The 14,943-nt window shown below is 49.0% G+C and overlaps 9 protein-coding genes across 9 annotated transcripts; 5 read left to right on the forward strand and 4 right to left on the reverse strand.

Moving 5' to 3' along the window:
• Positions 1-465: 465 nt before the first annotated feature.
• ARB_06532 (uncharacterized protein) lies at positions 466-567 on the reverse strand (the record flags this gene model as incomplete). The annotated part of the gene is made up of 1 exon (XM_003015361.1): positions 466-567. The coding sequence occupies one exon, from the start codon at positions 565-567 to the stop codon at positions 466-468; it is 102 nt and encodes a 33-aa protein (XP_003015407.1).
• A 254-nt stretch (positions 568-821) lies between these two features.
• ARB_06533 (uncharacterized protein) lies at positions 822-2,263 on the forward strand (the record flags this gene model as incomplete). Its single annotated transcript, XM_003015362.1, has 2 exons — positions 822-981; positions 1,167-2,263. The coding sequence occupies 2 exons, from the start codon at positions 822-824 to the stop codon at positions 2,261-2,263; spliced, it is 1,257 nt and encodes a 418-aa protein (XP_003015408.1).
• Positions 2,264-2,692: 429 nt separating this feature from the next.
• On the reverse strand, positions 2,693-3,636 carry ARB_06534 (uncharacterized protein; the record flags this gene model as incomplete). Its single annotated transcript, XM_003015363.1, has 4 exons — positions 2,693-2,718; positions 2,780-3,002; positions 3,085-3,491; positions 3,606-3,636. The coding sequence occupies 4 exons, from the start codon at positions 3,634-3,636 to the stop codon at positions 2,693-2,695; spliced, it is 687 nt and encodes a 228-aa protein (XP_003015409.1).
• Positions 3,637-3,892: 256 nt separating this feature from the next.
• ARB_06535 (uncharacterized protein) lies at positions 3,893-5,698 on the forward strand (the record flags this gene model as incomplete). The annotated part of the gene is made up of 2 exons (XM_003015364.1): positions 3,893-4,312; positions 4,376-5,698. The coding sequence occupies 2 exons, from the start codon at positions 3,893-3,895 to the stop codon at positions 5,696-5,698; spliced, it is 1,743 nt and encodes a 580-aa protein (XP_003015410.1).
• Positions 5,699-5,937: 239 nt separating this feature from the next.
• ARB_06536 (uncharacterized protein) lies at positions 5,938-6,990 on the reverse strand (the record flags this gene model as incomplete). The annotated part of the gene is made up of 1 exon (XM_003015365.1): positions 5,938-6,990. One exon carries the CDS (start codon positions 6,988-6,990, stop codon positions 5,938-5,940), a length of 1,053 nt encoding a protein of 350 aa, XP_003015411.1.
• Positions 6,991-8,817: 1,827 nt separating this feature from the next.
• Positions 8,818-9,246, forward strand: ARB_06537 (uncharacterized protein; the record flags this gene model as incomplete). The annotated part of the gene is made up of 1 exon (XM_003015366.1): positions 8,818-9,246. One exon carries the CDS (start codon positions 8,818-8,820, stop codon positions 9,244-9,246), a length of 429 nt encoding a protein of 142 aa, XP_003015412.1.
• A 190-nt stretch (positions 9,247-9,436) lies between these two features.
• ARB_06538 (extracellular matrix protein, putative) lies at positions 9,437-10,287 on the forward strand (the record flags this gene model as incomplete). Its single annotated transcript, XM_003015367.1, has 2 exons — positions 9,437-9,580; positions 9,745-10,287. 2 exons carry the CDS (start codon positions 9,437-9,439, stop codon positions 10,285-10,287), a joined length of 687 nt encoding a protein of 228 aa, XP_003015413.1.
• A 2,083-nt stretch (positions 10,288-12,370) lies between these two features.
• On the reverse strand, positions 12,371-12,568 carry ARB_06539 (uncharacterized protein; the record flags this gene model as incomplete). The annotated part of the gene is made up of 1 exon (XM_003015368.1): positions 12,371-12,568. The coding sequence occupies one exon, from the start codon at positions 12,566-12,568 to the stop codon at positions 12,371-12,373; it is 198 nt and encodes a 65-aa protein (XP_003015414.1).
• Positions 12,569-13,639: 1,071 nt separating this feature from the next.
• On the forward strand, positions 13,640-14,689 carry ARB_06540 (uncharacterized protein; the record flags this gene model as incomplete). Its single annotated transcript, XM_003015369.1, has 1 exon — positions 13,640-14,689. The coding sequence occupies one exon, from the start codon at positions 13,640-13,642 to the stop codon at positions 14,687-14,689; it is 1,050 nt and encodes a 349-aa protein (XP_003015415.1).
• Between the last annotated feature and the right edge of the window lie 254 nt (positions 14,690-14,943).

Raw genomic sequence — 14,943 nt, forward strand, 5'->3', positions numbered from 1 at the left:
AGATTCTATCAAGGACAGCAGAATATACCACCTTCATACCCATCTCTGCCTTTTAGAATGCCGTCTCAGCTATGGTAGTAGATTAAGAAGATCTACCACCTACCAGTCGTGTATAGCATGGCGTCACTCCTATACCTTGCCCTGCCAATCTTCCAGTCTGCCACTCCATGATGATGCTTTAATAGATATCCCACGTCACCGAAGTCTCAAGGCCCAGCTGCAGTAATGCCCTGTCTGCGAATGAATATCAGCAACTGCATTGACTGTGGAAGGCCTCTCTTACTATCCTCTCTGCCCTCTCCATCCTCTCTATCCTCACTTACTATCAATGACTGTCTACAACTTCCTCTCTCTCCATCCTTTCTGTCTCTGACTAAGACTGTCCATGACTAAGACTGTGCTGTCTTTCACTCTGTCTGTCGTCGACGACGAGCCGAGAAGAGAGTGAAGCCTGACTCGTCCTCTTCAGGCAGGTGGGCTGTCTCTGTCTATAAATTCTTCTTCTTCTTCTTCTTCTTCTTCTTCTTCTTCTTTTGTTTTCTTTCTCTTCTTCTTCATTATCACCATCTTCTTCTTGTTGACTTCAACTTCATCTTCAACTTCATCTTGATATCAACAACTTCTAGGGCTTGACAGACCACGTGCTTCTCCCTTCTCTGGCTGCTACAAAAGCTGCTTCTCCCTAGCCCAACTCTTCCTGGAAGCTCCTTGCACTCTCTGTCCTCTGGGAGAGTGCCCTCACGTTTGCTTGGGCTGGTCAGTCTTGTTCTCTCTCTCACAGATGCTGCTTTCATCAAAAACACCATCAAGATACCTTCAGGATGTCTTCTGCTAACACTGGCTGTAGCTGTGCTGCTGTCTCTCTGGCTACTGGAGGCTCACTGTCCAGTCAACCAGCCCTTTTACCACAGAGAACAGCCTCAAGACATCATATCCTGGCAACCCTTCAGCTTGTCTGCTACCTTTATCTTCTTCAAGCTGGTAAGTGCCCTCTTCTTCCATGGTCCAGGAGCACGTACTGACGCGTATAGAGCCGGTCATAGACTCGGCAAAGGATATCACCGAAGAGCTCTCTCTACAAGGATAGAAGAGCCGTTCTACGCGTAAACAGGTAAGAGAGACGCGTCTCTGAAGTTGATACGCCCCATAGCTAACGCCAACTGCAGGAAACAGTGAACTTCTCCTGAACAACCTCTTTGCAAAGATGCGTTCAAGCAAGAAAAGCTCTCCTTCAGACAGAGCCAGACGCGAGGTCGAGTCTGAAGCCTTCCGTGCTCGTCTGCAGTCAGTCCAGGCTCTGGAAGGTGCATACCCAGAGTTTGAAGAGATTGTTCACCATAACCTCGAGCACAAGTACGACGTGGTCGTCGAGCTCCGCCCCCAAGCACCAGCGTGTGGAAAGTCCGTCGATCTAGTCAAGCGCAAAAAGGACGGCTACGTCTGTGTTCGCAAGTGTTTCTATGTCTGGGGGAAGGCGAAGCCCTGGCGGTGGCTCAGGGAGGTCAAAGTCGTGCGTGTCATGGATCATCCCAACGTCGAAAAGTACCTCGAAGCATCCATCAGTCCACACAAGGGCGAACTCTTCCTCGAGTACTGTGACCTTGGCAACCTGGCTTACTTCAAACAGTGGATGGCCTCTGCTGGAAAACCGATTCCCGAGGCGTTCCTCTGGCATGTCTTTCGTCAACTCATCCGTGCTCTCGCCTACATGCACACTGGGCTCCGCAACGATAGGGAGATCGTCAATGACAACGTTCCAGACAAGAGAAACTGGAACCCGATCCTGCATCGCGATATCAAACTGGAAAATATCTTCATCAAATCATTGGACATTGCCGGAGAATACCCCCTCATCAGACTAGGCGACTTTGGACTCAGTGTCTCCAAGAAAGATCTGAAGCTCCCGTTTGCTCCATACGGCTCTGAAGGTTGGATGGCCCCGGAATTCCCAAACTGCAGCCCGCGAAGTGACGTTTTCTCTGCTACTACCGTCATCCAATGTCTCTCCATGGTCAACTGGACTGGTGCAAACCCCTATGGTGGTGTCGATGATTCCTACAGTGATGATCTGCAGGAATGTGTTCTCGTTGGGATGACTCCCGCCAAAGCAGACCGCCCTCGCATCCGCGAGCTGGCCCGTCTTGTCTACCCAGTCCCTGTCCTCCCGTTTGAAGGCCTCCCAGATGAGGCATTCGTCCGCCGCCTCCCGCCCAGGGAGGAGCGGGCGATCACCCCATCCCAGATCTTCCGCCCGTACCATTAGCCCCGTTCGCCTTCCCCCAGGAGCCAGAGAGAGGCTGCTCAGCCACCTGAGCAGCGTGAGCAACCAACATAGGAAGAAAAAGAACTAGAAAATACCAAAAAAAAAAAAAATTATATGAAGATTATGTCTGTATTTTATGTGAGCATTTTATTTTTGTATTTTACTTTTGTATTTTGTTTTTGTCTTTTTTTTACATACCCGATTTGCATGTATCTTAGCTATATCTTATTAATCTATATCTATTACCCAATTTGATATTGTTACCACCCAAGCTACAAGGAAGATATAACTGAATAAGAATGTATAACTTTGTTAAAATATACTGGCACAGAATTGCGACTCTTCTATTTGGTTTTATACACTAAATTGACAAATGATACTGCCGACAACTAGGCCTAGACGGGAAAGAAGGTAACCATGTCCCCCCATCTATTGAGCCTTGGAGGCAACAATTCCTATAGCATATAGTATTAGTAGATAGTTCACAGAACTACTACAAAGATAAAGCCAACTTACTCTCAACGTCGGCAACAGACTGCTGCAGAACTTGCTGCAACATCTTGGGGTTCTGCAACTCCTTCTGGATCTTGGCAATGACGGACTCGGCCAACTCGCGCTGCTCACGCTGCTTGACCTGGCTCTCGTAGGAAACCCAAGACTCGAGGACCTTCTTGGCCTCAGCAGCAAGGGCAGTTCGCTGCTCCAGCTCGAAAGCCTGAGCCTCCAAGCGAGCAGACTCCTATCAAAACAACATCAGTCAATCCCACCCACTTCCATCAAAAAACCAGTCAAAAACCATCAATGCTTGATCCAATTCGTACCTTAGAGACCTCGAAAAGCTGCTTGGTGACATCAACGACACCACTCAAGGGCTTGACGTTCTCGATCCTCTGCTTAACGGCATTGGTATGGTCCGCACGAGCAGAGTTCAAAATATCCTTCTGCTTCTGGATCTGAGCAGCAGCCCACTCCTTGTATCCGGGCCCACCAAGCTTGAACGCAGCGTAAAACACACTGAGCAGACAGAACGCAACGACCGACTCCTCGTTCAGGATATACAGCTCGTTGCTGATGGCGGCAATCGACAGACCCGCGGCTCCGGAGAGAATGGCCGTCTTGGAAACAAGCGAGTTGCCGGGCAATGCATCCACGATCGACTGGGCCTTGTTCTTGGGGTCCTCGGAGGGGACGTTCGAGGAGTATCGCGCCGGAGTGACGCTGGTCAGGGCTGGGACAGATCGTGGAAGAACCGATGGACGGATACGAGCGGCGCCTGGGATGGAGGGCGATTAGTGGGCGTGCGAGGGTCAATGGCGGCCGGCCGAGTAGCGGGTGCACTTACCGATGGCGCTCTTAGCCAACCGTGACGCCATTGTAGTTGTACGTTTGAGGGTGGTTGATGCGGTGATGCAGAGGTTTGGAGCCTGTGATGGACGAAGATGGAGGTTTTGATTGCAGTTTGAAGTTGAAGTTCGGGTGATTCAGGACGCTAGCCGGAAATGGACTAGTGTGGACAAGCGACATAAAAAAAAAAGATTAAAACTGCGATAAGAGAGAGAAAAAAGTTGCTGAAGGGATAGATATATATCTATATTGTTCTTTTGAATAAGGGCGCTGAGCTGGACCACCATGGCGTCAGCGGGTAATGGGGAGCTGAAAGGCTCGAAGAAGAGGAAGAAGAGCGATTCAGAGTCTGCTCGTCGGTCGATGAAGCGGAGAGCGGTCGAGGGAGAGACCGGGAAGGATAAGCTGGAGATCGAACACATACAAGAGCTCGAGGACCAGATTGCTGAGTCCCGGAAATATTACAACAATATCGTCACCTTGCTCTCGAAACTTGACGATGCGAGCACGGATAAGGCTGGAAGGAAGGCTCTTGCGGTTTCTCTTTGTCGGGTCTTTTGCCGGTTGCTGGCTGGTGGGCAATTGAACCCCCCCAAGAGCGCAGCCGAGAATGAGACTATACTGGTCGCATGGTTGAAGGAGAGATACCAGGAATACAAGACAGCTTTGGTTGGGATCTTGCGGGATGGAGAGCCTTCTCAGCAGGTATGTCTGGCACACATTGCATTGCATGTTTGCATATTCACTAACATTTTGGACCTTTGGTAGATTACCGCTTTAAGCTTGTCGATGCAATTGATCAAAGAACAAGTCGCTCATTATACCGGGTCAGACATCAATGTATGGTCCAGTGGCTATTTCAACGATATCCTGGCTGCCGTGGTCCAGCCAGGCAACGACAAACTCAGGGCGCACTTCATGGACAGCTTCTTCCAAAAGTACCACGACATCACAGTCTACACCGTCCTCCGCCTTGCGTACGTTTTTTTCACCTACCAACTCACCAAGCATCAATTATATGCACTAACACCTACAAAAAACAGAACCTACCTATCCGAACAAAGAGATGCAGAAACACTCGACAGCACAGTCGACCTGCTCTCCAACATCGGCGAGCCAACCGATCTCCAGCAACGTTTCGAAACCACCTACACCGACACCTCGAAAATCAGCCCAAAGAACAAAGGCCCCTTCACTTCCGAGAATTCCTTCAAGATCCGCGTACAAACAGCCTGGCTCGCCGTACTACGTAACCCAATGACCAAATCGCAACGCAAACACCTCCTCCGCATAATGTCGCATGTCGTCGTACCCTGGTTCGCAAAACCAGAGCTCCTAATGGACTTTCTAACAGACTGCTACAACGAAGGCGGGTCGACCTCTTTGCTCTCGCTATCGGGGCTCTTCTACCTCATCCAGGAGAAGAACCTGGACTACCCACAGTTCTACACAAAGCTATACTCGCTACTAGACAGGGATGTGCTGCATTCCAAACATCGGTCCCGGTTCTTCAGGCTGATGGATACTTTCCTTGCTTCTTCGCATCTTCCCGCCACGCTTGTAGCGAGCTTTATCAAGCGGCTTTCGCGATTGGCGCTTAATGCGCCGCCTGCTGCGATCGTGGCGATTGTGCCCTGGATATATAACATGCTCAAGTCCCATCCAACATGCACGTTTATGATTCATCGGGATTTGAAGAAGCATGATCCATCGCTGTATGAGGAGATAGAGGAGGAGGGTATGGATGATCCGTTTGATGCGTGTGAGCCCAATCCAACGCTCACAAACGCTATTGAGAGCAGTTTGTGGGAGATTGAGACTTTGCAATCTCATTACCACCCGAATACCGCGGCTTTGGCCAGGATTATATCTGAGCAATTCACTAAGCAGCATTATAACGTTGAGGACTTTCTGGATCTTTCTTATCAGGCTCTTCTAGGCACGGAGTTGGGGAAGGAGGAGAAGGCATTTAAAAAGGCTCCTGTGGTGGAGTTTCAGATTCCCAAGAGAATCTTTACTGATCGCGGACTAGAGGGAAGAGAAGAGGATACGGAGCCTGGACATATGCTCCGAGAGTTGTGGGACTTTTAGTTAGAAATGATAAGCAATCATTCAACAATGCCATTTTGATTCTAATTACCGATACGTTATGTGGGTCAAAACGAAAGAGTGTGTGTGACAAGTATATTTGCATGATAACATTAACAAGGCATTGTAGTGAAAAGTTGACAACATAATAATGCCGAAAGGCTAACAGAAATCCAGCCCTTGAAACGAATGTTCAATATTGTTGTAAAAGCGAGCAAATATCCCAAGGTGCCTTGGGCCACTCACGCCACTCCCTCGGCGTTGTTCATGGCAAAAGTTTCTCCTTGTGTAGCATAATGCGCCCACTGGCTCCTTGCATTGTCCACTGCAATAACTTGCCTTAGACTGTCAGGAAGAGTAGCCATGTTCAAAAGGCCCATCTGCTGTCGGAGGCGCTCCTCGATAGTCTCTTCTTGATTTTCTTCCACCTGGTCCTCACGTTCCTGACGTTCCTCACGTTCCTCTTCCTCGGGGTTAGGGTGGTAATGGCCTGATGGGTCCAGGCCATAGACCTGCTTCTTTAACCGATCAAACATCTTGTCCTGTATATCCACGGGTGTAGACTCGATGTCACATCTAAGCCATTCCATGAGCTGATTGGCCCGCACCCGCCGTTCACTGACAATCCGATGAATACGGCACCTCATGCTTGCCATCAAGTCTCGTACTTCATCTTGGTGAGAGGCGGACGTGATGCACGCGTCAATCTCATTGATGATCTGGTAGACATCCTGGGCGGCCTCCCTGAAGATACGGTTGATTTCCGGACAGGCCAGTTCGATCTTTTGGCAAAGAGGACGGGCAAAGTCCGGTTTGTAAGTATTTGTCCAGTACTCGACCCATCTCTGCAGCCCCTTCCGAGAGCCGCTCATGCGTCTTAACTCAAGCTCAGCCAGGGTAGTACGGTATATCAGGAGTATTTCCTTGGCCTCCTTGCGAGTCTCAAGAATGTCAGAAATTGAGCCTGGTGGCGTGCCAGTTTGGAACGACTGGAGCGAGACTGGGGAGTTGGAAGCGCTGAACGATGAAGCGCTTGAAACATCGGGTACAGCTGTAAAATAGCCATTTTGCAGCTCCTTGTAATATGGAGAAGATTGTAAACTGCAGTATCCCGAGTCGGTACTCATCTTGAATGAGGAATGATATAGATGGCCGTGTGCACGTAACGAGTGTGGTGTCAGAAACGAGTGACCTGACGGGTATGATAAAGTCTTGAAGAGATAGAAGCGAATGTACTGCTTGATATGATAACGAGAGTTGTGTTGATGGAGAGAGAGAGAGTAAACAAGAAGCATCCATGAAAGATAAATATTATAATATTATCCCACGGGTTGCTGTATCGGCAGAAGCAGCAACTACTCTCAGCTTCTTGCCTCCTTCCTCTCCATGTCCAGGCTACTCTGCCATAGAGTAAACCAAATGAAGCTCATCGTGAGGTAGAGCTGGGTATAAGCCTGTTTGGCACGAATGAATGGAATTAATCGGTGCAATGCTTAACATATGGCCGTCATCTCTAATAGGACCTTGTTAGCATCATATAAAAACTGGATCAGACTTCATAGTAGTACTCAATATTGTGCGACGATAGCCTCAAGCAAAACAGGTTCCAGCCCAGCAGCTTTAGTCCCCCCAGCTCTGCTCTCACCGCACCCTCTCGCATCCTCTGCTTGCTTGCTACTCTCGCCGTGCGTGTCTTTTATGTTTCCAGCTTCGGCCTCGTTAAATGAAGCCGCGATATTTCCGAACAAGGCAAGTCTTGGCATGGTCCAGTTGGTTTTTCACTCTCGCGCTTTTCTGCTCTTGGCGTTTCCTTATGTAATACAATTACATAACATAATTATATAAGCCGGATATCCCGAACTTTCCCCTTTTTTTTCTTCTTCTTTTCTTCTCCATAAAAAAAAACACAAACATCAACAACGTCAGTCGTTGAATCCCAACTCCGCCTGGATGGAGCATTAATACTCCGTACTGTCCAAGTTATATATTATTGGTATATAATATACAAAGGTCTGGAGACGAGGTCTCAGTGCTAGGACGGTATAATATATTAAAATGAATCAAGCGCGACGGATCGCCGTTAAATATATGGATTATGCGTTGGTGTCTTACACCAGGCAGTACAGGCATCCCAAGAGGGACGGCCTAGCTTGAATGAGCGCAGCAGCGGCAACAAAGCTAGAATATAGGGTGCGTACGGAGTACTTACTCTGTACATGGCATGTAACCTCGACTAGCCAACGGAAATGACTTCAACGAGTGTCCCCATTCCATGGCTTCCCGGCGGTGGCGAACGCGGAGCCGTGTCTGAACGACGGGCTGGGTATCGAACTCGTCCGGCCCTGACATGGGAGGAGGAAACAAGCGGAGGACCAAGCATCAGTATGCGCTCTAACTCTGTCGAACAAGAACGGCCAGCGGAGCAAAGCTGGCAGGTACCAAGCAGGTACCCGGCATTACCAGCCTATCTTATACTGCATACGTACTCTGTCCCTCTCACTGCAGAAGCTAATTGCTGGTGGCAGCTCCGCTTGACTTCACCGTCAATCTCTTCTCTTTATCCGTATTCCTCTCTCTTCTTTGCGCCAGCCAGCTCACATATGTACGCCGCAATGCCAACAGTAATCTGCCAACAACGTTCTGAGCTCCTATCCAGCTGACCAAACAAAGGCTGTTTGGAGAGAAGAAGGGGGAAAGGAAGAAGAAAACAAGAGCGAGAAAAGGAAAAATAAAATCGAGAAGAAGCAAATATACACAAGAACCCGTCCTGGAGCTTAGCATTGGATGGCTATTAATCCACTCAAGGGAGGACAAGAACCAGGCTCGCAGGCTCACAGGCTCACAGACAGGGCAGGGAGGACAACGCTGCAGAAGGGCATGCGCCGACCCACAAATAAAAACGCTGTATTGGGCTGGTTGAAGGAAGTGCTGGACGTGGGGAAGACCTTTTCGAGGCGCGAGGAACGCCGCTGGTTGGATAATAATAATAATAGGCCTTTTTGATGGGGACAGGGATAAGGGCCGAGAGCCACGGACATTGGATAGGGGCCTGGATCAGACGACTGTTTACTGTCTTCACCGTCTGCCCTGCCAGGCACTACGGAGTACTCCCCTTCTCTCTGATGCCCCGTACAGACTACCACAAGGACGAACGGGTAATGAGATCAAGATGGGACTGGTTCCATCCGCCCCCCGTGCTCCTCTCGTTCTCACGAGTAACAAAGGAGCCGTCTCTGGAGGCACAGAAGAGAAAACGGAAGAAACAGAAGAAACAGAAGCTGGAGAAAAAAAAAAGGAAGAAGAAAAAAGAAAAGAAACCCAATTGCTATAGACCAGGGGGTCAGCAGCATCTGGGCCTAAAGGGGCAAGGTTCGCTAGTCCACTTAGCTTCTTCCATCCGCCAAAAGCAAACCTCGACAGCGAGCGCAGGTGGAAGCAAAAAGGATAGAGAGGCAAGACGGGAATCCTTTTTCTTCTCTCTCCTTTCCACCTCCTGCTCGTCTTTTTCTTTCTCTTCTTCCCTCTCTTCTCCTCCTCATCTCGGTTTTTAATTTAATCAGCTCACGGTGTCGCTGCTTATTGTCATTCCCTACAAGCAACACAAACAGTCCTTACGAGATCAGCTACCACTGTCCTTTCAACCAAAACATCTATACAGCGCCCGCTCGCGTCAATACCTAATACCCTCGCCTAATTTTAATCTATTTCCGGTGCCTTTTTAATACCAAACCAACCATCACAATGCAGCTCTTCCAGACTCTCCTTGCCGGCGCGGCTCTCATTGCCGCCGTTGCTGCTGAAAGGCCCGCTTTCACCACATTCCCCAAGGACCCGAGAGTTGGCGAGCCCATTACGGTGACCTGGGCTGGAGGCAACCCTAATGCTGTATGTTTTCCATTCTTGTTGAAAATGCATTGAAGAAGACACAGTGCTGACACACCATTTATTAGCCCGTTGACATTATTTTGCGCCAGGGCCCAAGTGGCAACCTCCACGATGTCTTTACCGTGTGCTGTAAGTCTTGTAGCTGAATGTTATGATATACCCAGCGCAAAAAGACAGATACTAACGTGATAACAGCCCAAGCAACTGGCGGCTCCTGCACCTTCACTCTGCCTGCATCCCTCCCCTCAGGCCCCGACTATGCTCTCCAGATCAAGCAGGGTGACGAAACCAACTACACCGGCCAGTTCAGTATCACTGGCGGCCACGGCGCTCCATCGTCTGCCCCTGCTTCCACCACTACTGCCGCTCCTTCGTCTAGCTCTTCTGGCGAGCCCTCAAAGCCAGTAACCAAGCCAGCTGTTACTTCCACCCCTCATGCCAGCATGACCATGTCCAACTCTGCCAACCATACCACCATGACCACCATGACGAGCAAGCCCAGCTCTCCCACCCCAAGCATGGGAACTGCCACCACCACCAGCGACCGCAACACCACCATGTCTTCGCAAACCCTCACTTCCCAGTCCGAGAGCGCTACTCTCACTCCAAGTGCTACTCCAACTGGAAACGCAGCCTCGTTGACCGCCCTGTCCAGCCCGCTCGCGCTCATCATGGCCGGTCTTGTCGCCTTCGCTTATCTCAACTAAGCATCGCGCTCTTTCTGAGCTCCGAACATGGAAGACATACATCTCCTGTTCATCACTTTTCTTATTTGTCGTTATTGATTTGATTCTGATTGATGTGCTTACTTAACTTCTTAACTGTGTCCACCCTCTCTTTGCATGGCTGGCTCTTCACGATGTGATTTGATTGACCGATTGATCCTTGAAAAACCTCTTATGCCATTACCATTTGCTCTCTCTACTTCTTCTATATTTACTTCTTAAACTTTAATACCTTTTCTCTTCTTCGGTGGGTGGGCTCAATCCTCTACCTTTTTGTTTTTTTTACCATTTGCGACGGAGTTTGATCGATGATTGGATGTACATAGCGGAATGAGACAGGACAAGGACACACACACACTACCTCTTACCACCACATACTCACATAGTACTGTACGCTGCATTTATCATGCTATCCTAACAAGCTGTTATCTTTTTTTACTTTCCATCTTGCAAATCTCCTTCCAATCGAGTCGTTGCCCCCTATCCGTCTTCCTCCTGCCTTTGTCCCTTCATCAATCAATTCCACGCATTTTCATCTTGTCCAGCCGATCCTTAGTTATTGCTTTTTGCATTGCTCGTGTTGCCGTGCTTTGGGCATGCTTGTGCACCAGGCTTGAGCCATCCTTCTCCCGCCTCCATCTTCTTCCCCAGACTTGACTCCTTACCGTCCTTATTGAACTCTATCCCATTTTGCAGCGTCGTGCACGTTTGATCTTCCCACGGCTATTGGGTGGCAAAGTTGGACGAGAGTGGAGAGATTGATTTGATAGAGGGCAGACAAGCAGTATATCTATATCATTAATACGCCGCAGCGCGTATGTGTAGATATCTGATATAGAATGCCCAGATAGCCATCCGTTCTTCAACGGGATCAAGACGGGACAAGATAGAAACTAAGCCTTGCGGTCAGCCCGCACCTCTTAAGCTTTGATGTCCTCTTGTTCGTGTGCTGGGTATCCGTGGCCATTGGCGTGGGTGAAGTTGGTATAAGGGGTTGTAGTTTTACCCCTGAATTCCACACCATCCACGACAGGCATCCAGAGACGCCAAAAATTCAGCGATCGGTTAACATCTCTTCCTGTTGTTTATGCGTTTGTTTACCGATGATGCAAGCTCACGCTCAAGGTATCGTTGCCGCAAGTTAATTGATTCCGACAAACCGTGATCAGCATATTGATAGGGATCGACACGGGAATCGAGCCTCGAATTATGATTTCAAGATCAAAGCTCATTATTACTCACAGCTTCTCCATACCTACTCCGTATAAAGTTGTCGGTGGCTTGCAGACTATCTGGCATCTTGTTCCCCACGGCTGTGGCTGGTATATAATATGCTCTCGTTTTCGAGAGGGCTTTTCATGGAAGAGCAAGAAGCTTTCAATTTATATGAAAACAGTTATCGGCCTGAGGGTGGTTAATCGGCCGACTTGCTTCTTCCTCGGCACATTCCTGCTCCTGGAATCAATTATTGCATAAACCAGCTTTTCGGATCATAGCGAGGACTGGGATTGAGGACGAAAGGAACCTAATCCTCGATCGTCGGCCAGAAGTTAGTTCATGGCGGGGGCGAGCGCATGTTTCGTTATTGGATTCAACCTAAGGGCTGGTTGAAACAAAGCATCCTCCCTATGTCCGTCCGTGGTTACATACGTTTTATACTTCGTTGAGAATGAAGGGACAGGTTTTATATCATCATTTGAAAGGAGGTGCTGCTATCTGGCGGTGGCCAGCTATGACTATTATTGATACCAAACGGGAACCCTGCGGGTATATCGCCTTCATTCAAAGATTCAAAACTATTGATATCATTTCTCCATACCCTGAGTACTTCTTTTCAGGCGACTATGGTGCCCGAGGCTAACGAGAGTCGACATGTTGTCCAGAAATATGGATGAAATACCGAAAACAGATCATTAAGAGCAATGAGAGGTCAGGAACAGCACCCTGTACCCTAGCGACAAACGCATCTCGCCCCGACTCTGTTGCATGGACACACTCTGACGGGCCTGGTGCAGTGGCATCCGTTCTTATTGCATCTTCCAATGCATCTCTGCAATTGTCCAAGTTAGCATGGCGTCAAAACAGCAGAAAATACCTTGCTAGGAATCCGAGACCGCACCTTTCTGGCTGTGAGTTCATTCCCCTCGTCAACAGCAGACATGTCGCGGTCAGCAAGGTCGACAGCCTCGCTGACTTCAGGGATGGTGTTTGCGAGGATAGGAGCTGCCAGGAAGGCGGCGAGAAGAACCAGATCGAACTTCATTGCTAATATAGGCTTGGATGGTTTAGATATCCCCTGGTTTAGTTGTGTGGTTTAAATGGCTTGATCAAGATGGCATCAACAGTGATAGATGAAGACTTTATATATCTGATGGCAAGCAGATATATAACATCAGCTATCACCGTCTATTCTCCTCTTCCTTCATGGTGTAACTGCTCGGTGTAATATCGTGAGCCCCGAGACCATATCGTCTATAGGAGATATGTGTTGGTCCAGCTCAGTTGTGTGAGGTATTACTGAAGGATCCATATATTCTCCGTCCTCCCATACTTCGGGATTTGAATACCGGGTGAATACCCTCACCTCTTGAACACTGTTATCTAAAAACAGGAGAAAGAGACATATGAATTAACCTTTTGGTATGACCCGAGCAAGCTCCGGTTCAATGCATGGAGAGTTGACGAGTATCGAGTTGGTAATAGCTCTACGGCGGCATCAATGGTTTGTACATCCATTTGCTCGCAGTTGTACTCCAACCCGACCATCATACAGAGCTCTTCCAGAATGTCAGTAAGTATGAAAATAACAGGACCAAGGGGCTTACACCTGGTACTCTATAGAATACCACTCTGCGAGATCAGCAACATTCTTTGATGGAACCGCGTTTGATAGGACAGAATCAGCCAGTACTATGCGAAGATAGTAAGGGATTTTTAGTGTAGCTTCGAGTCGGGTTATCGTCGTTCTGGTTGATATCTTTGTTGTTGTTGTTGTGATGGTTGAGTCCGCGTTTTCAGTGGAATGAGGTCGACAACCTTTATATCCAAATTCGGCATAACCGACACTCATTTCTCACCTCGAAAAGGACAGTTTTCCACGACCTCAATATCACCATCTATAATTCTACCCTTGACATCTACATACGTTCACTGTTACTTCTGGCTTGTCTGCAGTGTAACGTATCGTCACAAAGACCACGTTGAGTGGTCGGAGTTCCATACAAAAACAAGCCGACTGCCAGTCGGGATCAATATCCAAAATTGAGTCTTCTTTACGCCAGCCCCATCTTCCTGCGCCCTTGCTTTCTCTGCTCTTTCATTACTTTCAGCCAGCATGGACTGTCCCGGCGGAACTTGTGCCTTACCCAGCTCCACGCGAGAGGAAAAGCGCAAAGACTACGAAACAGACCCAGCCAACGCGCAGGAGACATGGGAAAACCTCCGCAACGCCATCGGTGGGGTAGGAAGGGGATATTTCAGTGACGACTTTAAAGTGGTGGAGATAGAGAGCCAGCTGCACGATATCTGGGACGAGCTCATTCATGCAGTGAAGATCACGCCAGCCACCAGTGCCGAACTTGATCGACTTGTCACGTTGGTATCGGAAACCCGTGAGTTAGGGATCTTCACTCAGAATCAGGCAGACAGAGAAGCTGCGCCGGAGCGCGAGGCAGTGACATTGCCCAACGGACAAAGGCTATGGATTGATCTCCCTTACCTGGCGCAGGAGGTGAAGGATTCGTGGACCAAGGAGTCTATGGGATTCACACCAACAGAGCGAGAGAGCGTTGCTGCGTGGACGGCAAAGTTGTGTGCGACAGGTATCTGTCCGAAGGATCTCAGCCGCTGTGCATTGTGGTTATTCAAGCAGGCTCTCGAAACTGACAGGCCAGTCACGGAGGATGGACAGGACGACAAGGCTCGTCCTACCGTCCACGACCTCCTACCCGCGTGTCTGGCTTGGCTGAAGCATAGCAACAGCAAGCTGGTCAAGCTCTCACAGGAGAATTACACAGCAACACACGCTTCCGGTGGTGGTATCAACAGTGAGGAGGACAACGATAATAGTATGACTGTGCCGGGTGACCTTGCGGTGCAGGCGGGTGTTACCCAGCCCGGATTTAGTATTGAGCGCTGGCTCTTCTGGAGACAGCGATTCAAAGACCTGTATAGATCTGGGGTGCCGCCAGTCGCCAAGCTGGCTCGGTCGTGTTTTGAAGCGGCTATCTTCTCTGGCATGGACATTGGCCTGAAGATCCCGGGAGAAAAGGTCTATCTCAGCAGACTATTTGAGGCACTGGACAAGGAGGTCGAGACGAGGGAGTTCAAGGAGTGCGTCGGCGCTGAAGACATAGACATCGACATGGACTGGGACAAGGAGTAGCCTTGATCGTCGATTTATTCGCCTGTATCTTGCTGTTCCTTGCTGTTTACTCTTGAATCAGACTGATAAATCACAATGGCAATGACAACGGTTCCCCCATAGCCGAGACTAAATCCATAGATATGGGCTTAGTTTCCCGCGAGTGTATTTGTCTATTCAGATATGTTTAAGCCAGCCCCTGATGGGTTCAGTTTACCCATATCAAATCTATATCAAGCCTCATGCCATGCGGAAGCCGGGAAGGAGTCTCTTAT

Source organism: Trichophyton benhamiae, assembly GCF_000151125.1.
Source record: "Trichophyton benhamiae CBS 112371 chromosome Unknown contig01535.1, whole genome shotgun sequence".
NCBI lineage: Eukaryota > Fungi > Ascomycota > Eurotiomycetes > Onygenales > Arthrodermataceae > Trichophyton > Trichophyton benhamiae.